Genomic DNA, 14173 nt, shown 5'->3' with positions numbered 1-14173 from the left:
TTCCCATCCAGGTAAAGTCCTCAAAGGTGCCTACCCAGGGTCTTCTGATTGGGGTGGCGTGACCCCCAAGATTGCCATGGAAACAGCCAGTCCGCGGCTCCCTAAGAAGCGGGGCAGGGAGTGCCTTTTGCAAGCGGTCTGAACCAGCCAAGACAAACAACACCTCTCCAACACCCTGCCTTATCCTTCTCCCCTCTCCTTTTCTTCTCCTGCCTTGCCTCACTTCTTCACTTCTGTTGTTTGTGTACTTTTGTCCTTCTGATCTCTTCCTGTCTTCTTCTCTTCTTTTTTCTTAGTATCTTGTCTACTCATGTCTTCTGCTCTTCTCTTTCGGTTTCTTCTCCTTGTTCCTTTTCCTCGTCTTCTTTCCTTTCCTCTCCTCACGTTTTCCTTTCCTTTGATTATAAAAAAAAAGACTCTTGTCAAACTTGTACTTTTGCCTTTTGGAACGGAGTAAGCTTCTGAACGGATGTTGCAGTGTGCGTCCTGGTTGCCATAGAATGTGTTCCTCGCCATGGCAACCTGCGGGCGGTTCGAAAGTGTAGTTGCATGTTAGTTCGGCGTTTGTAAGAAGACACGTACACGTTACTAATACACACACGACACACACAAAACCAATGTCTTCTTAAAAAAACAACAACAAAACACTCAACTCTGCTGCCATAGGAGAGAAACTGACACTTCTTCTGGAGTGTGGCTGTTTGCTGTTGGTTTGATGTCTTTTATGCAGCTCAACAAACTGCCGGCGAATCCCCTGGAGAAGCTCAGGGATTTTAGGCAAAGAAACACTAAAAAGCCAAAACTCACACAAGAGTTCTTTGGCTCCTTAAGCACTGAACTAACCAGTGCCTACTTTAATGGCGTAATCAGCAGCTGGCCCACCCATGTTCTGCTCGAAAAATGCGTTCTTCAAAAGCTCTACAGAAGGTGGGCAGACGTATCATTTAAGCAGATGAATTTAGCTTGCTGTTTAGATTCACTGTTGAATCCGTTGTAGCTACTTAGCGAGGTGAACTTTCACTCGCATACCGAACAGAGCATCATTTCAACATTTCCACACTACAAATATGAACTTTCTGATTGGGCTAAACAGGATTTCCCTGACGTTCTGGAAATCTTCTTATCTAGCAACGGTTGCTATGAAAGAAGGCATTTGAGGGCGGAGCATGGATAGGTCAACTGATAAAAGGGTGCCACAGCTAGCTCTGAGTTTACTAACGAAGAGCATGGTGGGTGGGAAACAGGATGCAGTTTAGCGCAGTGGTTCCCAAAACCACTGGTTTAGTGCATTTAGTATTGGAGCAGTATTATGCGGAGCTTTGAAGCTCCTCTGGAGAGATTCCCACGAGCATGTGCAATAAAGACATTGGTCACTGAATGCAGTTGTGCCAGCTTTCACCCACACTGGAACTGAGTATTGTGTTTTCCGAAGCTAAAGGACCGTCAGTGCAATATTGCGACTAGTATTAATGAACTGTTATTATTATTATCATCCTTTAATACTACTGATGATATTCTCAGACAGTATTTTGCATGGTGGAGGTAGAGAAAAGGAAATATAGCACCTTTCGTGATGTGTTGTAAGGTGAGGTTCACCAATACTTGCCAAAGTTTGAACTCCTAGTTTCCCTTTCGATCCTTTTGACCTGTTCCGTGCCATTGAATGAGGAGTTTCAGGATAAATCCTCATATAGTGCCAGTTGAACCTTGGTTGGAATTCTTCAGTGGAGGTGACATTTTAGGCAAGTTTCGGAGAGTGCGAGTGATGTAATATTGGATATTTCTTTTCTTTTTAAATGCTGATTGGTAAGATGTATAGATTAGATGATTGGACCAAAATATAAGGTGGTTTCCGAGGCATTTTAGGCCAGAAGACTCCAGATGTAATGTTGGAAATGTTTGAGAATCGGGCATTGAACGGTTTGTCACGCAGCATTCTCCTCATGAGCTGAGAAAAAAATGTCATATCCATCTCCATGTCTGCTGGATTAGTGACGACAAACTTTGGCAAGGACCTGGTGGGACCAATATTAACCTACTGATGCCACAAATCAAGTAGCTAGGCACGGTTCAAGGTGCTCCTTAGCTGCTTGTATGGTAAGCTGTTCCTGAGCCTGCAATGCCACCAGCGCTAGAAGTGGTAACTTAGTTTTTGCTAGCAAAAACTCAAATTCAGGCTCTCTGTGATGCAGTTTATCCTAGCAGAATTTCTGAATTCTTATATCAATATTCAATATTTAATTTTTACTAGTAATGCTATTAGATCTACACCTAAAATAACATCAACGATACAAGTCATTTGTACTTTTAAAAACTCAAATTCAAGATCTTTGTAATGTAGTTTTTACTAGGGGTGGCATGATACCTCTTTTTCATGTCCAATACCACAACCTTGAGTATCTTTTGAAACCAATAGCAATCCAATGCCATCATGTTCACTCTCAAATCTTAGACCCTAGGCTAATTTCGTTTAATGCAATTTTATTGACCTAAAAATTACAAAATAATTCTAAAAGATATTCACACATCATGTAATGTTCAGAAGATTTAAGCCTAGTTTAATAAAGTGTGAAATTGAGAATTGTACAAATTTGATCATGTTTTGATCATAGTTTTACTTCACATTTATAGTTGGAGTTCTTGCTGGCATATTTGGCAAGTATCAGACAGATACCGATACTGAGTATCAGATCGAGACACCCCTAGTTTTTACTAGTATAGACTCATTTCAGAAATCTGCTATGAAATGTTTACTAGTTATGATATCAGATCTACAGATCTATGAAACCATTCTGACTGGTCACATTGCCAGAGCGACATTTCATCAATGTAGTTTTGACTAGTCATGATTTCACTCTCTTATCTTTAAAAACAGAGACCTGCAATTACTGTTTTACTGGTAGAAATGAAAATTCCAGATATCTACAGTTAATGTCTGACTAAACATATAACATCTACAATGATAGATATCTTAATAATAATATTATTGATATCTAAAACTGGAGTTTGACCTAGTCAGAATTACAGTGGAGATATCTGGAACTCTCTGATTTCTGATCTGGAGTTTTTGCTACTAATATGTAAATATAGAGATAAGAGAGTGAAATTCCATGTAAATCAATGGTGAAATATGACTAGTCAAATCTACATTATTGATATGTTGTCCTGGTAATGTGACTCATCAGAATGGCTTTATAGATCTGTAGATCTAATATTATTACTAGTAAATATTTCATAGCTGATTTCTGAAATGATAGTTTCTTCTAGTTACAGAGCTCTTGAATTTGAGTTTGAGTACTAGTAGTAGAGTGAGGACTCAGTATCGCTGGCATAATTTTACACTAAAGCGGGCTGTCTCTAATTTTACTAGTCATTTGAACTAATCAGTGTAGATATCTGTAATTACAATTTGTACTAGTAAAAATATTGTATATATGCTTAATTGAGCTTTTTACTACTAAAATGTAATTATAGATAAGAGAAATTAAATTCCATGTACTATTTCCAGGGTATAGGTTTAATGGTAATCGCCCTGACAATATGACTAGTTATAGAATGGCTTAGGACAGACTTGTAGATCTAATATCATTAGTAACAATTTCATAGTTGATATCTAAAATCAGAATGTCCACTAGAAACAACTCAGAAACAATTCAGAAATCTTGAATTTTGAGTTTTTATGAGTAAGAATGTAGTGAAGACTTGAATTGCTGGTGGTATTTTAGGCTATAACAGTTTACCATATGCTTGTATGTTTGCTTTTTTTTCAGTGCTGTATATATCTCGCTTTTTACTGCAGTATCATTGTGTGTTAAACATTTGCTATATATGCAAAGGTTCAGTATCAGTTCAGTTCAGGCTGTGCAATAGCAGACTTTTAATCACAGTGTAAGGCTAATCCTTCTTTTGGAACAATGTTGTGCTGCTTCCAGCTATCTGAGTCACAGATCCGAGTCTGTTATCTGTATGACAACTTGGCTAACTACAATGCTAGTAGGCTAGTTTATTCTAAATCAATATAGAGATGCCTTGCTCCAGGACCCTTAAAGAGGATTGTAATGTAGTGTTTTTCGTAGACCCCCAAGCTCCAGCCAATGTTGCTTTGCTTGCCTTTAAGCCAGAGAGCTGGTTTAGGTAGTTTTTTTGCAGCATAACAGAAATACAATCTTTGGGCTAGCCTGCTGCTCGTTGCATTATCTCTAGCTATTTGTCTGGCTTTGTTTGCACTCCACAATCTTTGGGCCATGAGTCATTTTGCCAAGAACCAAAACCAATCAGAATAGCGTTTCAGACGTAGAATAGGAATTGGGTCCTTCCCATTTAATCTTAACCTTTGGCTTAATGTATCTCACTGGGAGTTTGATAATGGGAAGATTCGAAAGAAAACCAAAGTAAAGCCATTTAAGTGGAATATGTGAGCGCTTAGGGAGTGTGAGGAACGCCCATGCTCGAAGCGAACAGGTGGACAAATGCTGTAAACCAGCCAAATAGAACTGTTACGTGATGGTTCTGAAAACTGTACGATGTGTATATAATGATGAAAGGCTGATTTGTTGCGATGGATACTGGTGTGTTTATGTGATGCAATAAAAAAAAAAAAAATCACTGATGCTGAGTCCTTGTCTGAGTTCATTATGCTGAAGCCTTTGGATTGAGTTTAAATGTGTTAAATCCTTTTAGCCTCGAAGGCCTGTACATACATATTAATTTCATAGACAATGCTGAATAATTAATACTATTTGAATAATGAGCAGACTGTAAAAAAGGGTACTTATGAAACAATTAGTGGGTACTAAATAAGTAATAACTATTTGAATGAGTAAATACTAAACCAGTAGTACTTACTGATTCATTAGTAGGTAGTGAGTAAGTAGTAGATACTAAAAAATACTGCCTATTGAACAATTAGTAGGTAATTAGTAGACACTTAAATAATACTTTTTGAATAAGTATGAACTAAGTAATACTAATAAGTAAAAACAAATAATGTTGAAGAATTAGTAGGTATAAATAAAACACTTGGAAAAATTAGTAGATACTGAATAAATAATATTTATTGAATAAAAAGTAGGCATTAAATAACTAGTAGAGACTGAATAAATTATATTTACTGGATAACTGAAAGATGCTGAATAATTAGTATGTACTGAAACGTAGGTGTTTTTTTTATATTATTCTTGAAAAAGTATACTGCTGTTACCCACCAGGAGCCTGATTTTTTATTTTATTTTTTTTCCAAAAGACATCTTCAAATCAGGAAGTGGTTTAAATTCAAGTAATTCTGTGTGAAAATGAATAGTGAACATGTCTACACGTGTCGTTTGAGGTCCTATGTGTAATGCTAATGATGAAGGTAAAATAGTAGTGAATCTGAAATAAGTATTAGAAGGGACTATTTTGCTATACGACCATGTATCTATCCATATTCTTACCCCTAACATATTCGTTCAAAACTATTATAAAACAAGTATCTCAGTCATGAGGCAACATATTCATAGTCATCTGATGCAAGAGCAGCTGTCTCTGAGGGAGTTTTTAGAAGCATAACACACCTCAGGCATCCACTTCCCATTAACACCACTGTGAATTGTGAGCAAATCTCAACCACTCAGCAGGATTTCTAATGTTGACATCTGAAAGATTTGTTTTTGTTGAATTTCCTTTCAGAAAACAGCAATTACTGGGTAAACCCCAGAGTTATAGATACTTAACTCTAAGAGGACAGCTAACTCACAAATCCTAGAATCCAGCAGGGCCTACAGATTATACTGCATTCATACTCACACACACACACACACACAAATCTGAATCAGACTGAATCCCTTTTTATTTGGAACAAAGAACAACACCATGAAATGCATGGCCTACCAAAGAAAATGCTGCATTGCTTTCAATAAGAGATACAGCAAAGCATTCAGCCTAAATTCAAGTGTTAGGATTTTTTTAGGACATTCTGTAAATCCCACACCTCAAATCCCACACTGCTGTGTTACCAAGATTGTTACAGCAAGATTTCAATTGTTCTCAACTGAGACAGAATGTCCATAAGAAATAGGCCATTCAGCTACATCTTTGGAGAGAAAGAAAAAAAATAAATAAAAAAAAAGCACACGCGCAAGCACAGCGTATACACTGAAAAGCATCAAACATATTGCCATTGAATATCAATGCGCATAAAACATAATAATAAAACAAATATGCACAACATTTGGTTTTTGAGTACCAAGAAATCTGACCTATTACTGCCCGTTAACCATGACCACACACACCTTTTACACTGAAGATCTTGTAGCCTCTGTTAAAACACCACAACCATCACCGCACTACACATCCAGTAAACCAGCATTTGGAATATATATATATATATATATATATATATATATATATATATATATATATATATATATATATATATATATATAAGCAAAAACAGCTAATATTACGGTACATTCCTGTTTTACAAATACAACACACATAAATACATAAAAACGTTTCAGAGCCCTAACTGGGCTATCATTACTGAAGAGAGTGAAGTCACTGTTCATCCGGGGAGACTACAGTACAAGATTTGTCCACTGCATAGTTGAAAAACTGAGAGTTCAAATCTAAGGACAACTGAGAACATCCAATTCCATTAAATTCAATTCTAAAAACTGAACGCTCTCTGTCTGAATCTCACAGTGAAAACATGGTTAAAGTGCTTACGATCGCAGTGGAAGGCAACGGCATGCAGGTGCTCACCACACACTCAGGCCATCAGTACAGTCAGCCCTACTCAAGTGTCTGCCAAACTGCTTCACTCTGGCATAAATAAACAGAAATAAATAAAATCTGACCTTTTCTTTTTTCAATTCACAGCTCTGCTTGTTCAGTCTTGACCTACGACTTCAAGAAACAGTTCACCAAATTTCACACAATTTTCTTCTTAACCCTTTATGTAGTTGCTTCTACTGTTTCTAGCTACTGTGGTGAACAGTGTGGAATACAGTGCAAGCAAGTTTAGTTTAGGATGCTTAGCAATAGATTAAGTGTGGAGTAGCGCGGTGGAGAACAACAGGCAAAGAGCCCCTGTCTCTGGGTCCTAACACTACATTCGCCTACCAGTGTAAAATGACTCAAAGGCACACTATATATCCCAACATTTGTGGACAATGCTTCTCATGAATGCATTCAGCTACTTTAAAAAGTTACACCTATTGCTGATGTAGATGTTTAAATACACACACATAGCTTGTCTAGTCCCTGTACATAAGTGCTGCCAATAGAAAAGGACTTTTTGACAACATTTTAGCACCATGCCTAATGTCAGCATTGCGCAAGAGCGATAGTAAGGTCAGGATGTTGGATGATTGCCACCCCAACTCATCCTAAAAGTAATGGACAGTTCGTTCATTACTTTTAGGATGAGTTGGGGTGGCGATCATCCAACATCCTGACCTTACTATCGCTCTTGTCACTGAATGCAATCAAACGCTCACAGTAACACTCCAAAATCTAGTAGAAGGCCTTCCCTGGACAGTAGAGACAGTTACCCCAACAAAAACAGGATAAACTCTTTTTGTGACTCTTGATTTTACAATAAACAATGAACAAGCAGGTGTCCCAATACTTTTGTCCAGATAGTGTAAGTGGCTCTAGATAAGAGCATTGGCCAAAATAAACTTCCATTGCATGTTAGCTACATTAGCCAGACTTGGCTTGGCTCAGACTTGGCCAGAATCTGACTACATTTGGGGTACGAGGAAAAATGTGTGAACTGATGACTGCCAAACAGCAGTTTCCTGCTTTGACAAAATCTCATTAGAGCTCCAAGAAAACTAAAAACTCAACTTCTTTCCATCTTAGAGCGTTCCTTTTTCAATTCACACAGATCAGTCCATAGCACAGACATCGAAACCCTCTGCCTGCTCTGCTTTTACCTACAACTTAATAACAAATACCTCAAGAAAGCCCTTAATTGTTAACCTGCAAGCAGACACTCCATCATGCAACAGCTCTGTTTTTAATAAATAAGACACAGAAACGCAAACTCTAAAAAGCAAATAAAATGGTTTTCAATGCAAACATACATCTCAAAAGTCTTAATTCTTGTCTGATGTGATGCTGATACTGGGGATGTAATTGTAAAAACTATGTAACCCCCCCTCCCCCATCAAGCTTCAGGCAAGCTAAAGTAAAACCCATGATTGCAATCACTTAATGCTGCACTCGAGTGGTTCAGTGCAGTTCTGTAGCCCTTGTTGTCACATACATGCTGGCAGACACACCGCACACACATACAGACGCCATACCTAACAACACCATACACACTCTTTCTTAGTGTGTGTAAGTGAGCAACAGCGGTTGTCAGAACAGTTGTAAGCGTGGTGTGTGGTGCAATCTCAGCTAGGTGGAGCAGTATAGAGAGAAAGAATACAGTACAGGCATGCTGCCCGGGCCCCGGCCTGGCGCCCAGCTTTATATAGGCTTGTACAGCAGAGAGGTGACATACTTCTTCTTGTATCTGTGAGTTGCACTGAGGACCATCACACCATCCTAGAAAGGGGAACAAACAGAGACAAAAAGATAGAAAAATAGATACATTATACATTTAGGCTGACATTTTAGCTTTCTAGTACAGATTAAGAACAGTGGTCTAACAGACGTACTGTACCTTTATCGACAGTGCATACAGATGGTTGAGCATCACATGGTTGGGTTCCGGCAGCAGAGCTGGATCACACTATAAACAGATCAGAAAAGACAGTTAGCCGTTTATTTTAATATCAGAGTGCAGTGCATTCTTGCACTTTAAGTTGCACCCATTGCTGACACAGATGTGCAAATGCACACAAATGAACTTGTCTAGTTCCTGCAGAGAAGTACTGTCAGTAGTATAGGATTCTCTGGAGCAGAAAAACATGAACCTATTGGCACAATGCTTAATGCCAGGTGTGGGCTAGAGGGGTATTGAGCATTGAGCTGTGAAGCTGTGGAACTGGGTTCTTGGAAACGATGAGGCTCAATCCGATACTATTAGGAGGAGTTGGGGAGTTGGAGATGAGGTCGGGTGATCATCATCAAACACCCTTGATTTCAGGAGAAACAATGAATCAATACTTTTGTCCATACAGTGCATCATGAACTTCACACACTGTTGAGAAGAGCTGCTAATAAGAGCTGTAAAACACCTGGCCAATAACATAACAGTCTTGACTAGATATATTTATAGCCCCAGACCGGAGACACCCAGGGCACTACTGAAAGCCATGCTAGCCCTTAATCAATGCTTGAGAAGCTGTATAACTGAGGATATGGGAGAATATGGTGTTGCTGACACTCATAGTCAGGTTTCTGAGACAAGTAGCACATCACCACCAGACTCTGCTAGATAAGGGGTTTCTAAGAGAGGGTTGCTAGGCTAAAAGCTAACAAACCTGAATACTGTGTCTTTAGCTGGCTAACCCCAAAAAGCACAGAGAGGACACAGAGAGGATAAACACCACTATCTTATAAGGGACTTGAGAATTACAAAAGTTAATTACATGTTCTTGTTACAGATAAGCTATGCTATACTATGTGGCTCCTGTGAGCAGTCAGGGTGCCATAGACCAGCCAATCAGAGTAGACCTCATCATTTTTTCACGAGCTCACCACAAAAGGAAAATCTGTGTGTTTCAATCTGAGGCGAAATAACATGCATTTCTTACCCCACCAAAGTCACATATGTACCCATTAAAGAACAACTTGCATGCTAAATAAACGCATGCCGTGGCACACTTACCTGAACCCATTAATTTAACAAATACCATAACCATCACTGTTCCTAGAAAGTGTTTCTTACATTCACAAATAAAAGAGGGACTCACTGATATGTTGGTGTCTTTGTTGAGGATGACTTGGAGGAGGTGGGGTGGCAGTATGGGTGGGGCTTTGAATCGCTCCTCTGGTCGGAACATATAGACTTCCTGTCCGTAAGGACCAGGTGGGGAGCTGGACAGATCTGAAAAGGAAATTACATCAGTCAGATCATAGCTTGCTTTTGGGTGTTGGGTGAAAATATGTTCAAGTGCTGTGTGTTGCATTTGTAGCAGAAGCGCTGCTGAGCCATCTTTACGTTTGAAATGTGTGTTTTTTTCATTAGCAGGAGCCAGAGGCCAGAGAGATAGCATTAGAAAAGAGATTGCAAACAACCAGTCCCAAAAATTCCAGAAGTGGGCTTTCCTAGTGTCCCTTTAACGTGATGTCTATTTTACTGTGGTACTGAGCAGAGTCAACCTAAATAATGTGTCCACTACAAAGAACATGGCCACAAGAAGCAAACCATCCTTTGTTACGCTTGTACGCTTTTATGGCTGCCTGACCAGCTCAAAGAAAATGATAGACTTGCATCTGAAACATGAATAAAGCACAAGGGGTCTGGTGGTGTAATCTTGTGATGTGTAACAAAAAACTTTTTACTGAAGAAACACCCTTACCAGAAGTGTCAGAGCACTCAAGTGAGTCCACCTGCAGCGCGTCAAACACCTCAAAGTCAGATTTCTTCACCTGGATCAGGTTATTGATGGTGCCCATCTGACTTGTTACCACCGGCTGCGGACCACAACATAAATGAGTTCATTTCAAAGCTGTTTATATTTTACAAATAAAAAAACTGAATAAAATGTATGTTATTCCCAGTGATTTCCCACAACCATGACTTAATAGTCAAATGTTCATGTCATTTACCTCAGAAGGGTCATGATGCCACTGCCCATCAACAAAGAACTTATACTGATGCTCCCCCTCAGGCAAGTCCAGGATTGCAACAAAGTCATTATGGCTTTTGTGTCAGAGGGAAAACAAACACAGAAGAAACAGATATACTCCATAAGTATCATCATTTTACTAACATGATTACATACTTTACCTTTCTTAAGTTACTTGATGTGTTTGTGGATATTTCAAGGTCAAGTAGAACCATTACCTTTTATTGAGAGGGATTTTGGTGCTCCAGTTGTTGAAGGAGCCTGCAATGTAGACCTCTTTTCCCCCTCCTCCCCACCGTATAACTGTAGGACGTGCCTGTGGGCTTGTTTTTACCAAGTCGTCTAAATCTGGTGGAAAATCCTTCTCGCCTGAAGCCTGGAAGAACACACACACTTTAGTCTAAAGCTGCAAAAGTTACACAGTAAATAATCATTAGTTACAGTCCTGTTTGCCAATTTCAGCACATGGACTAAAGCTAGTCCTTGTGAGTGTTATATGAACACTGGTTATCTTCAATCTTCACTCAGACACTGGGGGGCAGTTTTGTTTTCCACAGTCTGTTAAACTGCAGCTTGCAGGTTCCCTGCAGGTTCAATCTACGAACACTAATTTTAGCTGTTGTAGGTCCACCTGTAGGTCCTATTTTCCATACCTTTGTATCAGGCCCATGAGTGTTGAAGATATTAGGGTCATCTGTGCTGTCTACCATCTTGCTCGGTTCATGATCTTTGTGGCTGCCACCGCTGTCTGAGCGATGGCTCTTCGCCCCATGGCGCTCACTGGACATCCGGTCACTGGTGTTACCCATGGTTTACCGAAAGCGATCTCCTTCTGCACAGAGCAATGAAGAATTCGGAATCTACAGAAAACACAAAATGAGCACAACAGCAAGTAAGCCAGTGCTAAAGTAAGTAGCCCTGGTTCTCTACGCTGACCAGCAACTACTGAATATCTTAAGTAGGTCTGTTTCTTGCTATAAGCAGCGTAAGTGATAGATGTGAGGGTCCATGGCTATTTTGTTGTTTGAGTTACTTCTACTAAAAGAAATTGGTTTGGTTCCTGTGTCCCTCCAGCAAGAAGGAAATGTACCAGACAATTTCCACACTTACATGTAGGTAACACTGGACAGTTTTACTTAACATTAAACTACCCAGAATTACAGAGCCCTTAAATTAGAAAATATGCTATTTAAAGAAACTTAAATCATTTTATTAAAACTGAACAAACAGTTTATTAATCTGAAGGAACAGTTTATTAAAACTGAACAAACAGTTTATTAACATAAAGGAACAGTTTATTAAAACTGAACAAACAGTTTATTAACATAAAGGAACAGTTTATTAAAACTGAACAAACAGTTTATTAACATAAAGGAACAGTTTATTAAAACTGAAGGAGCAGTTTATTAAAACTGAAGGAACCGTGTATTCATCTGAAAAAAAACCCCAGTGTATTAAAACTGAAAGAGCAGTTTATTAAAACTGAAGGAACAGTTTATTAAAACTGAAAGATCAGTTTATTAAAACTGAGGGAACAGTTTATTAAAACTGAAGGAACAGTTTATTAAAACTGAAAGATCAGTTTATTAAAACTGAAGGAACAGTTTATTAAAACTGAAAGATCAGTTTATTAAAACTGAAGGAACAGTTTATTAAAACTGAAAGAGCAGTTTATTAAAACTGAAGGAACAGTTTATTAAAACTGAAAGATCAGTTTATTAAAACTGAAGGAACAGTTTATTAAAACTGAAAGAGCAGTTTATTAAAACTGAGGGAACAGTTTATTGATCTGAAAAAAAAAACAGTTTGTTAAAACTGTAGGAACAGTTTATTAAAACTGAAGGAACAGTGTATTAATCTGAAAGAAACTGTATTAAAGCTGAAAGAGCGGTTTATTAAAGCTGAAAGAGCGGTTTATTAAAACTGAAGGAACAGTTGATTAAAACTGAAAGAGCAGTTGATTAAAACTGAAAGATCAGTTGATTAAAACTGAAAGATCAGTTGATTAAAACTGAAAGATCAGTTGATTAAAACTGAAAGAGCAGTTGATTAAAACTGAAGGAACAGTTTATTAAACCGAGGGAACGGTTCATCACATCGAGGGAACGGTTCATCACATCGAGGGAACAGTTCATCACACCGAGGGAACAGTTCATCACACCGAGGGAACAGTTCATCACACCGAGGGAACAGTTCATCACACCGAGGGGTGTCTTATGTCTGTAAATATGATATTTTACCATGGTACTTTAGGAGCTCACTACAGAGAAATACAGAGACTCACGCTCACGGACTCCCTCAGTGACTTTACAAACGGTTTTTCGCTGCAGTCGAATATTAATATTTTAACATACAGACGAATAAAATGTCTCTTGTAAGTTAACAAAAACACAAACTGAGAGTCAGCGGCGACAGCCTGTCAGTAACGAGACCTGCTCAGTTCCGTTAGACTAGCGGAGGAGGAGGAGGAGGAGGAAGAGGAGGAGGAGGAGGGGGGGGGGGGTCAACAAACTGCTCACCAGCTGAACAACCACGACGCCCAAATACGAGCAGACAAACCTGCTGTCTGGTGGGTCACATTAAGCCTCCCTGTACTAAACAAACACACACTGCCCTAAACTTCATCACAACAAACAGCCTCTAGTCCTCAGTAAACAGAGCGGCCCTTCTTCTTCTTCCCCCTAACGGCACTAGCAACAAGTCGGGCTCATTACACTGTCATTAACGAGCTCAGAGAGCAGGTATGTGTCCAAACAGACATCAGGAGTCACGCTGTGACAAAACCACAGCTGTTATTTACTCGCTTTTTAGCGACACCAGTCGTCTACCCGAGTTCACTTTAGCTAGCAGGCTAACCGCTAACGGTAGATACAGCTATTCAGCTACAGTGTGAACGCTAGCTAGCCTGATCTCTCCGACGACTGGGCGGTGAACTGCAGCTACGCATCACCACGAATGCTGATTTCAACGGATTTACTTTCAACATAATCGAAATGTAATGAAATCTCACCAGTACCGCGAGAAGCAGCGCTTATTCCCGTCGGTGTGTCTTCTAACCCAACTTTGACAACATACTTGACATTGTACGGCAAGCCGAACAGCCAAAAGGCATCACTGTGAGAAACGCGTTTTGCCCCTTAAAGGAGAACTTAACACACTGTTCAGAAGCTCTGCACGATTCAATATATATATATGCCAATTTAAAAATACTAAAATCAAGTAAAAGAAAACAGAAATTAAACGATGTGGTGTGGACTGAAATGGAGTGAGACAGTAGTGGTGATTTTTTTTTATCTATTTATTGTGGAGAAGTCTGGGCAAGGTGAAGTATGGCAGAATAGTCTCCTAAAGATCACTCCTAAGTGTTAGATATTGAAGAAACAGGTTGGATTACTGGTCTTTTTGTATGAGAAATAAAATGTTTATATTATTATATATTATATATA

General features: G+C 39.0%; 2 protein-coding genes across 5 annotated transcripts in view; one reads left to right on the top strand and one right to left on the bottom strand.

Annotated features, from left to right (window-relative positions):
• LOC140545966 (myomegalin-like) overlaps positions 1-4609 on the top strand; it is an 86320-nt gene extending 81711 nt beyond the window's left edge. Inside the window, exon 39 of the mRNA XM_072669056.1 lies at positions 12-4609. Coding sequence (XP_072525157.1) covers positions 12-62 — 51 coding nt within the window. The 3' untranslated portion in view covers positions 63-4609. The remainder of the gene's footprint in view (positions 1-11) is intronic.
• A 2774-nt stretch (positions 4610-7383) lies between these two features.
• Positions 7384-13832, bottom strand: prkab2 (protein kinase, AMP-activated, beta 2 non-catalytic subunit). 4 transcript variants are annotated; one of them, XM_072668539.1, is made up of 8 exons: positions 13744-13832; positions 11381-11587; positions 10946-11103; positions 10708-10801; positions 10458-10572; positions 9849-9982; positions 8654-8722; positions 7384-8535 (listed from the first exon to the last, which is right to left on the bottom strand). In XM_072668539.1, exons 2-8 carry the CDS (start codon positions 11534-11536, stop codon positions 8458-8460), a joined length of 804 nt encoding a protein of 267 aa, XP_072524640.1. In that variant the 5' UTR covers positions 11537-11587; positions 13744-13832; the 3' UTR covers positions 7384-8457. The 4 variants fall into 4 exon arrangements, with proteins under 4 accessions (XP_072524640.1, XP_072524639.1, XP_072524641.1 ...); XM_072668538.1 differs by having other exon boundaries at positions 13738-13827; XM_072668540.1 differs by having other exon boundaries at positions 11381-11559; positions 13744-13814.
• Positions 13833-14173: the final 341 nt, after the last annotated feature.

Source organism: Salminus brasiliensis, chromosome 23 (assembly GCF_030463535.1).
Source record: "Salminus brasiliensis chromosome 23, fSalBra1.hap2, whole genome shotgun sequence".
NCBI classification, from domain to species: Eukaryota; Metazoa; Chordata; class Actinopteri; order Characiformes; family Bryconidae; genus Salminus; species Salminus brasiliensis.
Note: the sequence above shows the minus strand (reverse complement) of the source record. Positions and strands in the feature narration are given on the sequence as shown.